The 21,286-nt window shown below is 42.2% G+C and overlaps 1 protein-coding gene across 1 annotated transcript in view; it reads right to left on the bottom strand.

Moving 5' to 3' along the window:
• Positions 1–14,639: 14,639 nt before the first annotated feature.
• hdac4 (histone deacetylase 4) overlaps positions 14,640–21,286 on the bottom strand; it is a 238,108-nt gene continuing 231,461 nt past the window's right edge. Inside the window, 3 exon segments of the mRNA XM_070437721.1 lie at positions 14,640–18,902; positions 19,094–19,229; positions 19,741–19,825. Of these exon segments, the coding sequence (XP_070293822.1) occupies positions 18,863–18,902; positions 19,094–19,229; positions 19,741–19,825 (261 nt within the window). The 3' untranslated portion in view covers positions 14,640–18,862.

Here is a 21,286-nt window from a genome sequence, read left to right as displayed (position 1 = left end):
TGTCAGNTTGTCAGACAGTGTTGTCAGACAGTGTTGTCAGACAGTGTTGTCAGACAGTGTTGTCAGACAGTGTTGTCAGACAGTGTTGTCAGACAGTGTTGTATGACGCTTCTAGTGTCTACTGCATTATCACGTTGTTTTAATGTCGGTGATGATAGTAGGAAAAGCCATATTTTATCTTTTTGGGGAAATTATATTTCGTTCTGTTTTTAAAAACAATACATAGAAGTATATAAATGTTTCTTATTGTACATACCTGTAAGTATCTTCAGCTTGTAAGGGACCAATGCAATTTAGAATACGTTATTGAAGTACGCTCCATGGATGTTCAACTCCGTTTTTTTTGCCTATTTATTAAAACACATATTTTTGAATGATGAAGTTGAGCCCTTTGATTTATGTTTCCATAGAATACTGTAGCAATTGTGCCATTATCACATAGGCTATATCCCCTATATTATATATCAATGTAAATAATTCCAGTAGGCTACATAAATAAAACGTTTAAACTCAAATAAACTGAGTAAAAACCATACCCTTTTTTTCTTCTGATCGTTTTGCATCTTGTTTAAGATTTAATTAAGAAAATAATTGCATTATTTATTTGTGACTGTAAAAAATCCACGACACTACTGTGTGATATGTGTGACTGTTACTCGCTAATGACTATTGTTACTTGCTAACAGTGTTTGTTTGTAGAAGGGTCTCTGCCATATTTTCTCCGGATAATTTCACAGACTAAAACAAACACTCCTTTCAGTGCTTAGTGTGAGAGTTTGTTGAGCTTTTCTTTCTCCTCTTGTTGTGGAAAAAATCACCCGCTAAAAACCGTCAAATAAAAACTGCCGGGCTTTATTAACAGCGGGGGTAATTCGAGCCAGTTTCAAACCAAAGGCATATAAAAGTATTGTCCGCCTTAATAACAACATAATCATTTAAATAGCGATGCCTTGAGGGGAATTCTTTAACGAGCAAGGGAGCCCGAACAACCGCAGATAACGACAATAACAATCGCGCAGCTTTTAAATACCGGGCCCCTAGTAGACCTCTTAATTTTCCCTTTCAATCTAACCCACACACTCTCAAAGCATACAATTGTTTACATTCAATTTTCCCAGACTTGGTTAAGATATACATCTCTAAACAGTGAAAGGAGCTTATTGTTAACACAGTTCGCACAGTCAGTGCGGCTCACTCGGTGCAAGTTCAGCGTTTTGGCATTAATTCCACTTTGACAAACCCTTGCTATAACGTTGCTGTTGACTTTTATTGTCTTGCATGCCCATTGTCAATATATAGGGTTATTGTCATTTTGAAAAAGGTACCAGGCCTACAAAAACGTTGAAATTCACTGCATGGCGTCTTCAGGAAATATCATGAAAATGACTTGTAAAAAAGCAAACTCACCTATGGTGGTTAACCATGATGTTAAGGCATGTAAGACGAATTCCTATTTGATAACGATGCATCAACATAGAAGCCCGACTGCAAGCTACTGGCAGACATACACCAAAAACCTGAGTAAGCTTTAAGATGAGTGTTCAAATCCTTGTGGAGGAAATCTGGCAGCGTTTTGAAGCGGAGGCACCTGCGATGTACAGTAATATCCTCCAGTTGTGATGCTCTCGGATGCTGCAGTAGGCCAGCCTTTAGCCTACTCAAATAGGAAGCTGTTACGTGAAGTCACATAGGCCTATCTATTTCCCATACTCGCACCTGCATCCAATCCAGTAGCCCTAGGCCCATATTCATTGCACGCACCTGTTCAGGGCCTCGTCTCCAAGAGACTTCGTAGCGTTAAGATCATCGTTAGAACTTTCTTACGATGTAGCCGAAGTGTTTTCTCTAGGAGCTGATCCGTCGTCAGTATTGTGGAATAATTATAATGTTTAAGGTAAGATTTGAATGGAGAAAGCTGATCCGAGAGCAGAGCTGCTTTCTTTTGATCCTATCAGTACAGTATCAACACATGGTTTAATGATACTTTAATGCATTTACCAAATGTTCTCTCTACTTGCTTGTTTGGGAAACACTTCAAAAGTAAAGATGCATCTGGTATGATCATCTTACACCTCAACTGGAAAACGAGACCCTATTCAATTAAAGCAACAAGAAGAAACAAGCTTTTTTACATTTATTTTATAATAATGCATATTTAAGCACTAAGGGCCGAGGTGGTGTGGTATATGACCAATATACCATGGCTAAGGGATGTTCTTGTGCATATCACAATGCGGCCCATAGCGTGATATATTGGCCATATACCACAAACCACCGAGGTGCCTTAATGCTATTATAAACGGGTTATCAATGTAATTAGAGCAGTAAAAATGAATGTTTTGTCATACACATGTTATAAGGTCTGATATACCACTGCTGTCAGCCAATCAGCATGCAGGGCTTGAACCACCCTGTTAATAATTATCAATATAATATCGATATGTAATTTAACGATAGCACAGATGTTTAGCCTTCTTTGAAATAATGTTTTGTCTATCTTACAATTATGTATAATTTAAGCCTGGAGGGCTGCATCGTTTTGCAATCTGTATGAAGAATTTGAATATATGTGGTTCTGGTTGCAATCAGATATAAAGTGGCAATTAAATGCTACATGTTATGTGGTATTAAGTGACTTATTGATTAAACCCTGGAACAAGTCAGGTATGGAAGTTCATGCAACAGTGTAGAATAATTTATGAATGGATAGCCTATATCCAAGTAGCCTAGAGGTCTATGCATTTAATATTTAATAGTGTAGTAGAGTTTATGAATGGATAGCCTATATCCAAGTAGCCTAGAGGTCTATGCATTTCATATTCAACAGTGTAGAATAATGTATGAATGGATAGCCTATATCCAAGTAGCCTAGAGGTCTATGCATTTCATATTCAACAGTGTAGAATAATGTATGAATGGATAGCCTATATCCAAGTAGCCTAGAGGTCTATGCATTTAATATTTAATAGTGTAAGAGTTAATGAATGGATAGCCTATAACCAAGTAGCCTAGAGGTCTATGCATTTAATATTTAATAGTGTAAGAGTTAATGAATGGATAGCCTATATCCAAGTAGCCTAGAGGTCTATGCATTTCATATCTTGCAAGTGTGAAACGATTCTTAGCATAGTATAGGCAACTATAAGCTATGAATTTGAAAACTCGACAAAATGTATTTTCAACATCAAATGTTAGATCATTTATTATATTAGGGCTATTTTCTTGCACTAAAAAGTTGAACAAATCAAATTCAAGAAAGTCATGTTTAGGCCAATGAGCTCATTTGAAAACGGTATTAGGCTACAGTCTTGTTGGTTGACCATGCATTGTAGTCGTGGGTAGTCATGGACGAGGTCCAGGTGGAGATCTGAGTAGGCCTATGCCAGGTATATTTCGACCTAGTTCGGCCATCGGCTGCGCGTTTGATAACGGCTCATTATCCCGCGCGCTCACAGCCAAGCAACATGGGAAATCGCCCGGGGCCTACTGCTCCAGCAGCGCGAGAGCCCCAGATGTTTCCTGTAAAATCAGACGGAAAAAGCTACAAAATTTTAATTTGCAGTAAAAGGGATAAAGTAAAGGTTTATGCTGTGTGCGCCTCAAATAGGATTTCATGTTCAGCAGGGTCGCTGAAATGCTAAGGTTACTTTACCATTGGGGGGGTTGGTGCGGCATGACTGAAGCGTTTTTTTGGTGTGGTAAAGCTCAAAGTCAGCTGCAACTGCCATGGTGTCGACCCGACCTCGCATGCTTGCTTGCTATGGAATGAGTCAAGAGGGCTGAGTGTGTGAGTCAGAATATAAATGGGCATACACTGTCATTATTGGAGGAAATAGAGAAACCATTTGACTCTACCAAAGGRCTAAATATGTAGAATTGGCTTCAGCTTTTACAAACAAAACAAGTGGGGTTTAAAGTGCTGCTATGATGATGACGATGAAGATTATTATTAGAATTATAGTAGTTAGTGGTAGTATTTTTGTAAATGAATTTCATGAGTATGTGAGAGTAGAGGTGCACAGCGTTTGGTGCACCGGTTACTACAGTACTAGGCTGGGCCTATACAGTCCACTAACCCTGCCAGGCATCATTTTGACATATGGGCACAAACTCAGCCTAGCTTGTACTGTTTATGATTCCCATTTAAGTAGATCCTGATTAGTGTGAACAATAATCACACAAATCCAGGGACGCAGCTCAAAACATGGAACGTGACGCCCCCGTGGCCAAAAGGGAATAGACAGAGTTTCTCCTCCTCGTCCTCCTCTCTTCTCCTCCCTTCCCGTCCTTAATCAGGATCGGTAATACTTTGATCCCCTACAAAGAGGGCCCTCATCATCTGACCAGGGCCTGTGGGGGGGGGGGGGGGGGGGGGGGGGGGGGGAGGAGGTATACGCTGCACCCATGTGTAGAGAGTAGTATTCTGCACTCGGCACTGCAGATGGCCCTYAGCATGTCATCACAACAGAAGGATGGAAGGAGCTACTTCTCTAACTTTGACATTCGCGCTTTACCATGTGATAAAGCTGTCACGAGAATGCTATTACATGACATAACATGAGTAATAACATTGTCAGCTGACTTAATACGGTCATGTGTTTTTTGTGCCATCTGTTATGAGAGCGTTGTGTAACATGGCAGGTGATRGTCTCTACCATGGTGGTATGTTGTGACAGCCGTTATGTCGTTAAGGTGATGTGTTAGTACTTTGACAGTCGTGTGTGTGTGAGGTCAGTGTCGCCTCACTCATTGTAAGACAGGCCAAAAAGTCATATTTTCCAGAGTGTGAATCCACATGCTTATAGGGCTTTTTCCAAACTGAGCCAAACCAAGCTGAGTTGGCCTGGTTACGCACCCACCATAGTTGCTGGAACTGTGGAGAAAAGGACAATGTGAGAAGTAATCTAAGCTGTGTTTGGGTCGGCACGATAGTGTATAAAATCTGTGTGTGTGTGTGTGGCGTGTGTGTGGCGCAGTGTGTTAGCCAGGTGGGGCTTGCTTACATTGTACATAAACACCCCTACAAACTGAGGTTAGCACTCCACCGGAAAACAGAGTCTTCAGCAAATCRCCTGTCATTTGTCAGAGCAAGGGATAAGTGATGAGGTACTGGAAACTGGGCTTTGAGCACAGAAGAGTGGAGGAGTCCAGAGAGATGGATGGATGAGATGACCAYGGAGGGAGCTCCAAACACTGGATCCCTAACCATCCTCCATCTTCCATCCTCCTCCCATCCCTCCCTCTTTCTCTTCTTGCTCTCACCCAGTAGAGCAGGGTTCCCCAACTGGCGGCCCGTGGGACGAATTTGGCCCCGCAAGCTTTCAGAGCTTTTTTTTTTTTACATTAAAGACGGTAAAAACACCAGGAAATCAGGAAAGTGATTTTAACTTAAGAAATCTGTTTCCAAGTATTCTCACACATAATAGAGAGAGACACATAAGATCGTATTCAAATAAGCAAGGCTTAAAATGATTATATTTTAGTCAAACATATCTGTTTGTGCTTCTTGCGGTCAATTTGCAGTCTACAAACTATTTGTAATTGCACCCTGACCATCCGCTCCAGAAAAAAACGACCCGCGACTGAATCTAGTTGATAATCCCTGCAATAGAGGTGTCGCTACAGAGTATTTCTTTTCCCACCGTCCAAGCACAACAGGWGGTGTGTGTGGTTTGTGTGTGTGCAAGCGTGTGTCCCATTCTATTCTGTCCCTGTGTCTCCCCTAAGCCACCTTCCCCCTTCATCCTTTGGAGTGCCAAACCTCCCCCTCTTCACCACTCCACATCCCCGCCCCTCCCCTCTCACTCCATTCCACCACAGGGAGATTTCCGCCCGGCTCTCCGAGTGGAGGAATTAAACTGGACAAGAAAATGGGTTAAGAACACTAAAGTGGTTGTAAAGATGGCTGTAAAAAGGCAGTGGTGGAGGAATGCCAATGCGAGCCAGGCAGCCATTGGGGAAATAACCCACCGGACTGAACTGAAGTGGCCTTCCAGCTCAAGGCCTCAGCCTGGGAGTTTGGTTTCTGTTTGTCAGTCTTTTAAGTGGGTTTAATAGTGTGGTTTCTTTTCAGACACCTGGGCCCTCTGGTCCCACACACACTCTTGCTTAGAGGACGGCATAGTTTCAAGTGCTAACTAGACATGCACACACACACGTACCAGTACACACACACATACACTCACACAATTAGAAAATGTTGAAAAAAATCATAATACGCTAGGGAACATATCCTATCCCCTTTGCCCTCCAGTTGTTGTCCTGGCAATCTCTCCCTCAACGTGATCAAGAGAAGATGATRGTGGACTACAGGAAAAGGAGGARCGAGCACGCCCCTATTWCTCATCTAKGGGGCTGTAGTGGAGCAGGTTGAGAATTTCAAGTTCCTTGGTGTCCACATAACTAACATGGTCCAAGCATACCAAGACAGTTGTGAAGAGGGCACGACAAAACCTATTCCCCCTCAGGAGACTGAAAATATTTGGCATGGGTCCTCAGATCCTCGAAAGGTTCTACGGCTGCACCATTGAGAGCATCCTGACTGGTTGCYTCACTGCCTGGTATGGCATCTGCTCGGCCTCCGACCGCAAGGCACTACAAAGGGTAGTGTGTGCGCTCCAGTACATCACTGGGGCAAAGCTTCCTYCCATCCATAACTTCTATACCAGGRGGTGTCAGAGGAAGGTCCTAGAAATTGTCAAAGACTCCAGCCACCCTAGTCATAGACTGTTTTCTCTGCTACCGCATGGCAAGCGGTACCAGAGCGCCAAGTCTAGGTCCAAGATGCTTCTAAACAGCTTCTACCCTCAAGCCATAACACTCCTGAACATCTAATCAAATGGCTACCCAAATGCCCCCCCCATTTTACGCTGCTGCTACTCTCTGTTATTATCTATACATAGTCACTTTAATAGTCACTTTAACTCTACGTACATGTACATATTACCTCGACATCGGTGCCCCCGCACATTGACTCTGTACAGGTACCCCCTGTATATAGTCTCACTATTGTTATTTTACTGCTGKTGTTGAATTATTTGTTACTTTTATTTCTGTTATATATATTTTTTGTATTTTTCTTAAAACTGCATTGTTGGTTAAGGGCTTGTAAGTAAGCATTTCACTGTAAGGTCTACATCTGTTGTATTCGGCGCATGTGACAAATAAAATATAATTTGATTTTATTTGAATTCCACCTATATATTCCACCATTGGTGCAGTAACTCACTGCAGTCTCTGTCTATGGTCAGAGCTGGACTTGTGTGTCCAGCCTGTGTGATTTGTAACAGTTTAAACAGAAGGCCTTGATCCCGGTCACCTCTGTGGCTGAAACTTGATCTGGCCCCAGGCCCAGCCCCTCACTGTGACATGTTTGCACACCACACCACTTTCCTCTTCATTAGTACAGGTTCTGACCCCGGGGTCACCAGGGGTCAGCACAGGTCAGGCTACCACAGGAGCCCACGCTCTCACTCACTCTGTCCTTTTCTCCTGCCATGCGCTCTCTCTCTCTCGCTCTCTCTCTCTCATCCTGCCATACTCTCTCCCTCTCCCACGAGCTCGCTCACTCACTCACTCTCCTCTTCCCTCTTTCTCCGTGTTTCCCCCCAAGCTCTCACTATCTCACTCTGTGTTCACTCTCCCCTTCTCTCCTTCCATGCTGTTCACCAATTATGTCCTTCACAGTTCAGTGTTAACTGATACAGGATGATAGTAAGTGGTTAGTGAACAATACAGTCCGTGTGTGTGTGTGTGTCTCCTCCCCCTAGTGGTAGCTGGTTGAAATAAGCAGCAATGTATTCCAGTAGAGATGAGGTWAAAATATTTTGTCTCTCTTATCTCATCATTCCAAGCAAGAAGAATGAAACCATTAATATTCTGACCGTCAGTCCTTTCACAGTACTACTAGATCATGTATTTCCTACAATGCGTTGACATGGTTATTATTGTGAAAGACGGGTAACATCCTTCTATGAGCTTATATCTAGATAACATCTATTGCGATACAAAGGAGAAAGAGAACAAGACACACAGCCAACTTGAATAGGTGATGCTCCTCTTTCAGCCAGTGTGAATTAAATAACAGAGCATCATAAGGTGACATGGTCAGTTTGTCTTTGGCATTAACTTGCATTGTGTCGTCATACCTCTGAAGGTCAAATGTTCAATGACAATCTACAATATGCACAGCAGTTCAATGGTCAATTGGGGGGGYAAAAACCCATGAATGAATAGTTTAACATGAATAGTTTGCAGTCAACTTTTAAAAGTTTGAAATATTAATAACAGAAGTAGGATGACTAACACAGTAATTACCTTCACAAGCACAATTGGAGACAGTTCCTTCCGGATCATCATTATAGCTGTTGTTAAAGCAAACCACAACTTTGTTTAGTTTGGGATGTGCGTGTGCTGTGGGAGTGTTGGACGTGTGTGAGTGTGTGTGTTGGACGAGTGTGTGTGTGTGTAACAAATGCATGTGGTAATGTGTTCCTCATGTGGAGCCTATAGGATAAAACATACAGTCTCTTTAACAAGGTTACTCCTGCCTGGGGGAATTGTGGTGCCAATGATCTGAGCCGAGCTAAAATTAAAACTACTCGGAGGGGGTAAAGCCCCCCCCCCCCCCCTCCTTTCTCTCGCATGTTCCATTTTTTTTTATCTCATAGAGCAGGAAGGTGATAGGTCGCCTGTATAATTTGGTTTTACACAACAGGCATAAATTGAGGTAAGTTTGGCTCTGTGTGTGCCTACAGAAGGTGTGTGTGGAGAGTTCATGTGAAAAATATGGCTTTAGCACTGTGGGCTACTTCTGAAGTCTCTCAAAAAGGAAGATGCAGGGAAAACATTTGAATGTCCCGAGGAGAAAGACATTAATTCCTGAAGACAAGTGAAACTCAAATATGTAACAATTGTAGGTTTTTGCATGACATTCTTCTGGCATGTAACGGCATCATTGTAAATGCATTTTTACATGCATATATGGTCTAGTGGAGATCGACTTTATAACAATAGAATTTGGGTGAAACTTCCCCGTTTAATAATTTTGGGAGTGGCACCATGCAATGTACTGTGTGCTTCCATTGGCAATGTTAGGGGTCTGATGGTCCGTGCTGTGTATTTGAAAAGTGGTGTGGGGTTTGCTTCTCTTGCTGTGTGTTTAGTCTAGTGTTGAGCCACCCCTGAGAAGAAGCGTGAGGACACACACACACACACCCAAACACACACAGATGCGCACGCACGCACGCACGCACGCACGCACGCACGCACGCACGCACGCACACACACACACACACACACACACACACTTGTTTTATTATCCATGTGGGGATCAAACAATTGGTTCCCATTCAAAATCCTTAACCCTAACCATAACCTTAAGCCCAAACCCTAACTTCTAACCCTAAAATTGCCCTTTCCTTGTGGGGACTGGCAAAATGTCCCAACTTGTCTTAAGTCTTTCTTGTTCTACTATCCTTGTGAGGACACACACACACACACACATTGGGAAAAAACAACCATTGGAGAAGCGTCTCACATTAAACACTGTCCCATTCAGCTCTTGCCCAGTAAGAGAGCAATGTGTGTGTGAGACAGGACAGAGCTGAGATACTAGTTCCATCTTCACCCGGTCACTGCGACCTGGAGGCCCATCCCTTCTGTTCCTCTGGCCTGACGCACCATATAACTTACATAACAAATCCTTCCTTATTGTCCCATGGGGAGCAGTGTGTGTGTGCATTTATGTGTGTGTGTGTTTGCGAAGGACAAGATACTTGAATTTCGCCGCTGGGGCCCCTGTCATAAATACGCCATCCTTATTGCCTGTAGGTCACATGGTTAGGGTTTCCGATAACTGTGATCTGTAATTTTCAGCGCTTGTCATCCCCCAGCTGTCCTCGACCTTATCCATAGCCACCACGGCCACTCAGGCCTGCAATTAAAAATGATGTGGGAATGATGAGCCACATTCAGATACGAGGCCTTTTATAATATGGGAACTGGTAATGACAGAGCGAACTGACACGGGGAGGCAGGAAGATGGGTAGAGAGAGAGCGAGAGAGAGAGGGGGAAAGAGAGCGAGAGAGAGGGAGAGGGAGTGATAACCACCACAGATGGGACTGTCATTGTGGGATGAGGTGGAAAATAGCTGGGGGTTTTCCGGGGGTTTTCTGCCAACCAATGGCCCTGCCTTCTGGGGAGTTTTGTTGTGGGAAAGCAGCGACCATTTTGGATTTTGTGGGCTGGCCATAGGAGAGGTTCCAAGATGTGTCGTAACTCAAGGGGGAAGAACCCTGCCCCTTCTTTGACGTTCAAGGGTCGCAGAGATCAGCCGCCTGCAGTGTGGGACGACGCAAAGTAATCAACGGGCCGTTTGGAGTTGACAGCGAGACGGTCGGTCTGCGTGCTGGGAGCACAGTCGGTTGTTACCTCGTCTTAGCGACCCAGGACCCCTAAAATAGGAGCGCATGATTTCGCTTTCATGTCGGCTTTGTTAGTCTCATTGGTCTCCTGACAGGTCTCTTTCACATCTTGTGAGATGGTCAATATTGTCACTCACATCTCAGTTTGCTATGGTCCTGTAGAGGTGCTCGAGTCTTGTCCAGGTCTCTTTGCCTTTGCCACATTACTGTACTCCAACCCTGTTGATTTATGAATATTCAAACATCACTTCCACTGTGACACCAGCGACATTGTTTGCATTTAGGCAGGGGAAGACTAAGGAAGACCGTACAACAGTGGAAGTGGAAGTACAGTGGTACTTTTACTGTGTTTGACTGATCAGTAGCAGGCTTGGATCTGTTTTTGTTTGGAGTGTTGTATTAACGTCCCCCCCCCCCCCKACCCACTCCAAACACAGACAATCTTGTGTTTATTTGGACACTGGGGTTGACCTTTGACTCGTCCAAATGGGTGGCTAAGCCTGCTTGTGGCTACTGTGAAGCCTAGGGCCTAAAGGCATCAGCATGCTTCAGTTCGGCTGGCACCTAGCCGAACTTGGCTACGCGAATCGAACGAGTGTGCTCGCATACTCCCTTACAAAAACTTTGATTWAAAAAAAKTTGAAAAAAAACTGCAATACTGTCCATTTTGAGACGCCGTAGCCACAATGAATCTGATAACTAAATAAATCTCTGATTAATTTTGACGTTTTTCCAAGGAGCTCATAGTCGCGCAATTTTAACTAAGATGTTTGGTTCAGTATTTCTCAAGTGAAAAAATTTGCATGAAAATTATTAATCTCTCGTTGAGTGACAACAAACACTTAATTGAAGAATCCCTACTGTTTCCTGTCACCGACGAAGGGGCGTAGACTTCGGCTACTGACTTCGGCTTGCCTCGAGAATTGTGCACGAACAACTGAAAAAACCCCTGCCGAAGACCAAGCCAAAGAAAAAACTTCACAAAATAGTTGTCATAATATGTGCACAAACTGTTCCTAACTGTTTAGGCTGGGAAGCATGTGGACGCCTTAAGCCTCTACTGCTAGTGCACATGGCAGTACGGTCAAGGGAGCTGCTCTCTTCAGTATACTAAATACCTACTGTAGGATTCTGGGGCCTGTTCCAATAATGTAGAGATGCATCCTTCCATCTGACCTTCCTTGAGGTAGTCACTGATCTGTAAGGGATTCCCTAAGTAGCTAACAATTTATATTATGGTCGGTTAATAAACCATTCATAAACAGTTTGTAAAGAGTTTACTTACCATTTATGAATCATTATTCCTACATTTGTAAATGACAATAAGTAATCTCTAAATAGTAATTTACGTATTTAAAAACACAATTTTAAAGTAATTATTCATGATTTGTACTGTAATTAGTAAAGTGTTTGATCATAGTATGTTCACGATTTGTAAATGATTAATAATGTACTTTTAATCAGTTATGTCATGAATGGGTTATTTATTAACATTAGTGCATTTGAAAATCTGAATATACTTACTAACATATTAGTTGATGATTAAGGTAGATCCTTATAACCGTTTACTAGTTATGAATAAACGATTTTGCAGCCCCTAATCTAAAGGGTACACTATATATACTTTATAAACGTTTATAAATGACTTGTTACTCCAACAGCTGCCCATATTAGTAGACAGTACTTGATGCTCCACCAATGGCTAAAAATAACCTAATGGTAAAAGAAGTTTGTTACAAGAATCTACATTAATCATCAACTGATGTATTAGTAAGTGCATGTGCTCACATGTACAAATACACTCATTAACACTGAATAAATATCCCATTCATGAAATATATAAATACATGTATATGCATTTAAATGGTGAGTAAAATCAATCAATCATCTTACGAGTTGACAATAACTACTTTATAACTGGTTTAAATTATAAACCACATACAAATTGTGAACACATTATGATCAAACACCTTGTCTTAAGTCTAATAAATAATTGACGTGTTTATAAGTGCGTAAATGACTATTTAGAGATTGCTTATTGACATTTACAAATGATTAATAGATGGTTTATTAAGGGATATTAATATAAAGGGTTACTGATAAGTGAAAAAGAGGTTTCTGGCTTTCGGTTTCATCAACTCATCCCTTTCAGATCTAGAATTACTTTAAAGGGAGAAAGGAGGTATTCCTATACTGAAGCGTAARGTTTATTTAGTTGCAGTACTAGAACGATTTTGTAAGTATTCACAGGGTGTCACCTCGTTTTCAAGATCAGAGCAAAATATTTTGGTTGAAGTGTGGATTGGAATGTGTTTTCTCATACACTGGGACAGGGTCAAAAATGTCCCCTAGCCATTCACTAACCACTTCCAGCATATTGAACGTGTCCCTCTACTATTTGCTTGGTCACAGATTTATAACAACAAAAAGCTGACTTGCAACATCACAGCGGCTAAGAAATGCTCAGATGTTTATGCCTTCTATGAATGTACTTTGTGGGTTAACTCAACACAATTGACTTATTATAGAACTATCATTTCTGAAAGTATTCATACCCCTTGACTTACTCCACATTTTGTGTTTCAGCCTGAATTCAAAATGGATTTGTTTTCTCTGACCCATCTATACATAATACCCCATAATGACTAAGTGAAAACATGTTTTATAAATGTTTATTGAAAATGAAACAGAAATACAGAAATATCTCATTTACAGAAGTATTCACACCCCCAAGTCAATACTTTGTAGATGCACCTTTGGCAGTGATTACAGCTGTGAGTCTTTTTGGGTAAGTCGCTAAGAGATTTTCACACCGGGATTGTACAATATTTTCTCATTATTATTGTTTAAATAATTCAAGTTTAAATAATTCAAGCTGTCAAGTTGATTGTTGATCATTGCTAGACAGCCATTTTGAAGTCTTGCCATAGATTCTCAAGGCAATTTAAGTCAAAACTGTAACTAGGCCACTCAGGAACATTCAATGTTGTCTTGGTAAGCAACAGTGTAGATTTGGCCRTGTGTTTTAGGTTATTGTACTACTGAAAGATGAATTTGTCTCCCAGTGTCTGTTGGAAAGCAAATTGAACCAGGTTTTCTAGGATTTTGTCTGTGCTTATAGCTGTATTAAATTTCTCCCTAGTACTTACCGGTGACAAGCATACCCATAACATGATGCAGCCACRACCATTCTTGAAAATATGAAGAGTGGTTCTCAGTGATGTGTTGGATTTGCCCCAAACATAACYCTTTGTATTCAGGACAAAAAGTAAATTTCTTTGCCACATTTTTTTGCATTATTACTMAAGTGCCTTGTTGCATGTTTTGGAATATTTTTTATTCTGTACAGACTTTCTTCTTTTCACTCTGGCATTAAGGTTAGTATTGTGGAGTAACTACAATGTTGTTGATCCATCCTCAGTTTTCTCATATCACAACCATTAAACTCTGTTTTAAAGTCCCCATCGGCCTCATGGTGAAATCCCTGAGCGGTTTCCTTCCTCTCCGGCAACTGAGTTAGGAAGGATGCCTGTATCTTTGTAGTGACTGGGTGTATTGATACACCATTCAAAGCCTAATGAATAACTTCACCATGCTCAAAGGGATATTCAGCATCTGCTTTATTTTTTACATATCTACGAATCTTCTTTGTGAGGCATTGACAAACCTCCCTGGTCTTTATGGTTGAATCTGTGCTTGAAATCCACTACTGGATTGATTGACCTTACACATAATTGCATGTGTGAGGTACAGAGATGTGTTAGTTATTAAAAAAAACAATATTCTTGAACACTGAATGAGTCCATGCAACTTATTATGTGACTTGTTAAGCACATTTTTACTCCTGAACTTATTTAGGCTCGCCATAACAAAGGGGTTGAATACTTACTGACTCAAGACATTTCAGCTTTACATTTTTTATACATTTCTTAAATGTTCTATAAACAAAATTCCACTTTGACATTATGGGGTATTGTGTGTAGATCAGTGACACAATAKATTTTTAATTCAGGGAAAAGGGGTGTGAATACTTTCTGAAGGCACTGTATGTCCTATCTGAAGTTTGTGAGTATCTGGGTGCATGACTCAAGTACGATTCATGTATGATCCAACATGGGCCTCGAGTTTGCATTACAATCATTTAGCCTTTTCTTTTTTGTTCAACCAAAGACCACTCATCTGACCATATCCCCCAGGAAATAACAACAAGACAGTGGTTTTTCCAAAACATTAGATTTTATAGTGTAGATGTCAAAGAGAAAATGTTAGAGGAAAGGTCCCAGGAAAAAAGTACTATTCTGTAACAATGGAGAGATAAAGACAATTAAAAAAACTGAATATGCATGTCATACATTTTGTAAACCTAGAACTGTTCTTTTTTTTTTTTTTAAACCACAGTGGTCACAGATATTACTGGCTGAAATGGAATGGACAACCCTGACGATGATATAGACCATTCATCTGGACAGAGCCCGTTGATATCTCCAGATGTCTCGAAACAAAACCCGTCCCAACCTCAAATTATATCACCCCCCCAGAATAAAAATCACTTGGTCTATGCAGTTGTCTCCCGCCTTTAGTTTCCCTAAAACAGTTTTTCTACATAAATACAATAAAATCCATTGTCTGTATGTCACAAGTGCTAGATAAAGATGTTGTGAAATATTCAAAGTCAGTTTGTTGTTGGAAATTTTTCACAGGTAAAAAGCATATCTGTCAGACCAACAGGGAGCGTCGTTCTTCCTCATCGTCGCTCCTGAAAAAAACAGAGGAGCAAAAGAACGAGTTCCCGTGTCATGCTCTCGTCCCCAAATCCCGATGCTGTAGTAAAAACGTATTTCTGTCCATTCAGTGCTCTTTCCTTGTGCAGATATGTTACAGGGACAGAGACAGGCATGCAGACACACAAACCATGCAGAGAAAGTTACAGAGGTGGAGGAAGAGTGCAGAAACCCAACAACCAGGCCCTTCAAATAAACCACAGACAATCCTCAGGCCTGGTTTTGAGGAGAGGATAAAAAGCAGGAGAAGAAGAAAAAAATGCCCCATGATAAAACAATTAAAAACAAAACAAAATGGAATGTCTTTTGTTGAGCATGATTAAGATAATGTTCAAATGACTATCTGGACACTATGATAACCAGACAGTATATAGTCCCTTTAAAAATATTGTTTGAATACAAGTGACTAAGCCATGACTGCCATTGCTGTGACTGGTGCTTCTAAGCATCATGGGAGAGCTCTGGATGATAGCTTATAAAAATGCCCCCAATACAATAACAGCAACCACAATTGAGACGCAGACTGGACTTTTCACTCATAGTCTGCCCCCTTGGATGAGACTGGGTCCATTGCGATGACCCTTGACCTCACTAGTCATCTTCTACAGCCGTCAGAGAGGGGCGGTTTGGGCAGGATGGGTGAGGTTAAAGGGTGAGAGGGGAACTATTGATGGGTTAACTATGACCCTTGGGCTTATAGTGATTAGTCATTATAGGGCAACCCTTGTGTAATTATCATGTCATTCCAAGGCAAACCCTACTGAATTACAAATCCTTTAATAGATGGTATAGAGAAGGTTTTACAAACACAGTTAAAGTGTTTGGTTGTTGGTCAGAAAATGTTACCTATGTAAGTGTGCGCAATCCCAGTGGTCTTCGCACTGTAAACCCATGCTTACATGGGTGGGTTGTCACAGTGTTTTAATGGAGGAGACATCAGAGCTCCAGAAACAAGTGACTTGTCCCTTGTTTGGGAACAACTTTTCAACTTCTCTATGTAGTGTCAGGAAGTATGAATGGAGCCTAAGTCAGTGGTGTATACTGTAAAGAAACAAATGGGATGCTACTGTACTGAACCCTCAGCCAAGGCATCCAGGAATAATGAACAGTGCCCTCTGCAACACCAGGAAGTGCCAAACCAGACCAGCGAGTGAAACATGAGCAAATCACCTTGCAATACTAACCTTTTTTTTCTCCTCCCAAAACGAGATTGTAATATGTTATAATATATAATATACTTTTAGATTTTTTTGTCATATATAAATCTACTATGAACAGACAGTATAGTAAATACACAATTGTTGGAATCATTATACAAAGTAGAAATATTTGCATCCCCCCCCCCATCTCTCCCCATCCCTCCCCTTAAAACCACAGATCCTTTCGCCATGAAAAGGAACTGAACTCTCACTTGGTCGTGAGACAAGTCAACTGTAGAAAGTGTCACAGAGAGAAAGAACTGAAAATAATACAAAAATAACAGGAAAACAAATAAAAAGTACAAAAACCAAAAGACACGGAGGTCCACTTCAAAAGACAACAAGGACAAAACCGAAACAAATGAAAAAAGACCAGAAAATATCGGTTAAAAAACCACACAAATGAAGTAGTCATTAAAACAACTGCGTTGGAAACATCCAGAAGAAAGACCAACGCAGAAACAACATCAATCTTCTCAGTTCTTCCTCCTTTTACCAAAAGTAGAAACAAGTGATTATGACTTCAATGGAATAATGTAGAAGGTAGTTGCCCAGAGGCTAAACATGAGTTGGGGGTGTTCAATACACCGTATACGGATCACTCTATCATTCATTCTCCATATTCTGCACTATAGGTGTTTTGAGAACTAAGTCAACTGTATGTGGTAAGAAATGTTTAGGACAGCATGCGTGCAAATGTATTGTATATACAGTTATTTAATGTGTCTCACACAAGATTGAATACACTTCCCTGTACCAAAAAAAAAAACTCCTAGCAGTAGCTATGACAASTGTGTCTGAAGTGTATAAAGAGTTTGTTTACTGGATTGTGACGTGACACTCACGTACACACGCACGTGCACCTGCTAGCACCTGACACTTGTAGAGCACCTGTGTGGACAGAGAACATGGGTGCCACTTGCTCCTCCCCGAAAACTCACAAAGGTGGTATGTCCGTCTAATTGCTCTGTCACCGTGGTAACAAAGACACATTTTTTGTGTGTGAACAAAACGCCAAAAGAACGGCTCGTTGTATCTACTGCCCCTAAATGACTGTAAGATCGTCTGAACGTTGTGACATTAGAARGTTTTGAACGGCGAGGCGTGTAAGTTAACAAAAATGGGGCAACTGTTCTAATTCCCTCACAGAGAACAATCTCGAATGTAAAGTCACGATAGTAAAATCTGTCTCATAAGCTTACGACATTACGTGGATCCTGACTATTGCGCTGATAGCAACGTCACGCTTTGGCTTCATTTCTTGTCTTACTACTACTATTTTTGAACAGCATTCTCGTTTAAGACGGCAAGTCTCTCTAATACAGACTACAGTGCATGCTAGCTAACTCTTTCGAAGAGGTGGCGRGTATTTGGTTAAGGGTTTATATGCCAGCTAGCTACATCATTGGCTGATGTTTCAACCATTCAGTTCCACTGAAAAAGGCTAACTATGTTAGTCCCTGTGTAGCATGGCAACTACCTTCTAAATGACAGTAAAGGGGTTACGACGAGGTCAAAGGGAACAGGGGTGGGACAGTGGGCTACAGGGAATTCAGGGTAAACATGCCAAGGGCCTTCTGTCTATGTGCCATCGTGCTGGCATTGCCAGTCTCGCCACAACATAAGGGGATGAGGCGTGAGGGCGAGAGGAGGGCACCTCTCTCCCCTCGAAAACTCATTTAAGGCAAAGCTCTTCGTCGCGAGTTCATCGTAAAATCCACCAGGCTGGGAAAAAAAGGCACAAACTCAGTCTTTTTACTGTCTGTCATCTCGAACCAGAAGACCTGGTCACACGTCCATCGTGCGCTCTCTCTCTCTTCCTCGCTTTGTACCTATCTTGTTACGCAAAGAAATGGCTGCTTTCGCCAATCAAAAAGTTGGACAAAAATTTCAGCAAACCCTGCGACGTCTCTCCTTTCTCAAAGTCTTCTGTGAATGGTAACGACTGAAAGTTCGTAAACAGTGTCGTAATTATATCATAGGGCGCTGTTGCTGTTTTTCAGTGAAAGGAAAAAGGAACAAACGACACAAAGGAAAAGGAAAGAAGAGTGCTAACTTATAAACTCGGTGTCTGGAGTGGTACTTCAGACAGAGAGTGTGTCTGTTATAAAAAAAGAATGGACACTCAAGGTCACCTTAGATCCCATTGGTCCTGGAGTAAAGACCCGAAAAGACCTGGTAACCCGAGGCTCCTTGTGTTCTGCCTCCTTACATAGAGACAGCACAACATATCGGTGGCCTTTTAGTCCGTCCACTCCGGACGAGCGAGATAGTGTCGTCTTCTGTTTCCGTTTCGTAACCGCTCAACGTTGTCCCCTGTCCCCCCCCCTGGGGCTGATGTGCCTTCTAGACAGGGCGTGGGAGGGGCCAAGGATTGGGGTCAAATTCAAACGGAGGTTAGTGGTTGGCTGAGGACTAAATGGGTGTCTGAATGGTAAAGGGGGCGTGGTCATCCCTTTACAGAGGCGCCTCCTCCTCCATAGGCTCCTCCTCGCTCCTGGAGAAAGACAGGACAATGACACGTGTCACAAACAGCACAACCATACTCTATACAACTGCAGGAAGGTGTGAGATTAGTGAGTATCAGAAGACCGTCGTCGCACACACACACACACACACACACACACACACACACACACACACACACACACGCACACACACGCACACACCGCCTTGGGAGGGACGTACCTCCTCTGCTTGTTGGCCACAGAGAGGGAGGCCATGGCAGTGACGGTCTCGGCCTCCTCCGTCTCACACTGACGAGCCTCGCTCAGAGAGTAGCCCAGTGTGGAGGCCCCGCGCTGCAGAGAGTGCCAGTATTTACCTACAACACATGACAGGACAAAGGTCAAAAGGTGATCATTACATAGAGCAACTGGACAAGGTTTCAAACGACGTCTGCCATCCAGGGCCGAGTGCTGATGTTTACTCTATGGTAAATGCATGCTGGCAAATCAAATGCCAAAATCATTTGCTGGTTGTACTGTAGCTTAGAGCTGGGAAATATGTACCAAAAAAACCCATATTGCGATAAATTGGCTCAATTGATGCGATAACGATAAATAGAATACGTTTATAACATTAATGTGCACCACAGTTACACTTTTTTAAACCACTACTACTTTGAGGGTTGTAGCCATCAATTGTCCCATTAACAATCACCCACATTAGAAAACCTATTTCATTTCTAACTTCACATTTCTCGCAATGAACGAGATCAGCAAAACACCTGCGATAAGTGATCGGTAAAATCATGTTGGGTTTATCGCCCCAGCTCTATTGTAGCCCATAGAGTGGGACTGTTTCCTGTGTGAGTAGAGTAAAGGGTCACACACCGTGTTCCTCCAGCACCTTCTCCATGGAGTGGACGGCGTTGGGGTTGGGCCTCTGCTGCATCACCTCCTCAGGGATAGGATCCAACTGGACGGACACAGGAGTGAGTGACAGGTTAGATACAACACGGCAATAGCAGAACAAAAAAAACGGAAGATCTAAAGATCATTCTCCCCCCCCCCCCTCTGTGGATGACTACTTCTGACTGGGGACCTCTGCCCAGTGTTGAATCATCCAGCCAGTCCAGCGGTGGAGAACAATTTGATTCAATAACAAAAAGGCTCACAGATGCACTGCAGCCTCCCACTCGAGGAGCCACTCTACACCACAGGCTACAATGTGTGCTTTGTGCTGGGTCCCACTTTACACACACACATACAGTGAGCACACACACACACGAAAAGAATGGCGCCGGAGGGAATAGCAGTCTTTTTACGGGCTCCTGACCAATTGTGCTAATTTGTGTATTTTGTTTGTGCTGATCGTAACGTTTAAAAAYAAAARGTAATGTTTAATCGTTTCCTATGACTGAAAAGAGCTTCTGGACATCAGAACAGCTATCACTAACCTCGATTTGGACYAGGACTTCTACTTCAATGAGTCGGAGGCGAAAGACATATTGAATATCCCGGACCATGCCCAAATCCCCGACACTTGAAGATGGAGCTATAGAGGCCGGCGCACAGGCCACCTGATGAGACTACGGCGGTGATTGAATAAATCGCCTCTACCCTCTGTTCTATTGGCAAATGTGCAATCGCTGGAGAATAAACTGGATGAGCTCCATTCGAGACTATCCTATCAATGGGACATTAAGAACTGTAATATGCTATGCTTCTCTGAGTCATGGCTGAACAAGGACATTGATAATGTACTGTACATCTAGCTGGTTTTTGTATGCATTGGCAGGACAGAACGGCAGAGTCCGGTAAGATCAGGGTTGGAGGTGTGTGTCTCTTTATTAATAACAGCTGGTGCGCAATCTCTAATATTAAGGAAGTCTCGAGGTTCCGCTCGCCTGAGTTAGAATACCTCATGATAAGCTGCAGACCATACTATTTACAAAGAAAGTTTTCATCTGTATTTTTTGTAGCTGACTATTTACCAGTACAAATTGATGGTGGCACTAAAACTGCACTCAACGAGGCAGCGCTCTTAGTGGCTGGTGATTTTAACGCAGGAAAACTGAAATCCGTTTGACTTCATTTCATGTCACTTGTGCAACTAGAGGGATAAAAACTATAGATCACCTTTACACCACACACAGAGACTCATACACAGCTGTCCCCTGCCCTCCATTTGGCATATCGGACCATAACTCTATCCTCCTGTTTCCTGCTGACAAGCAAAAGCTCAAACAGGAAGTACCAGTGACACGCTCAATATGGAAGTGGCCTGATGAAGCGGATGCTTAGCTATAGGGCTGTTTCGCTAYCACAGACTGGAATATGTTCCGGGATTTATCCGYTGGCATTGAGGAGTTTACCACATCAGTCACTGGCTTCATTAATAAGTGCATCGACAATGTTGTCCCCACAATGACCATAC

The sequence above is a fragment of the Salvelinus sp. IW2-2015 genome, linkage group LG36 (assembly GCF_002910315.2).
Source record: "Salvelinus sp. IW2-2015 linkage group LG36, ASM291031v2, whole genome shotgun sequence".
Lineage (NCBI taxonomy): Eukaryota > Metazoa > Chordata > Actinopteri > Salmoniformes > Salmonidae > Salvelinus > Salvelinus sp. IW2-2015.
This window is presented reverse-complemented; position numbering and strand designations above follow the sequence as displayed.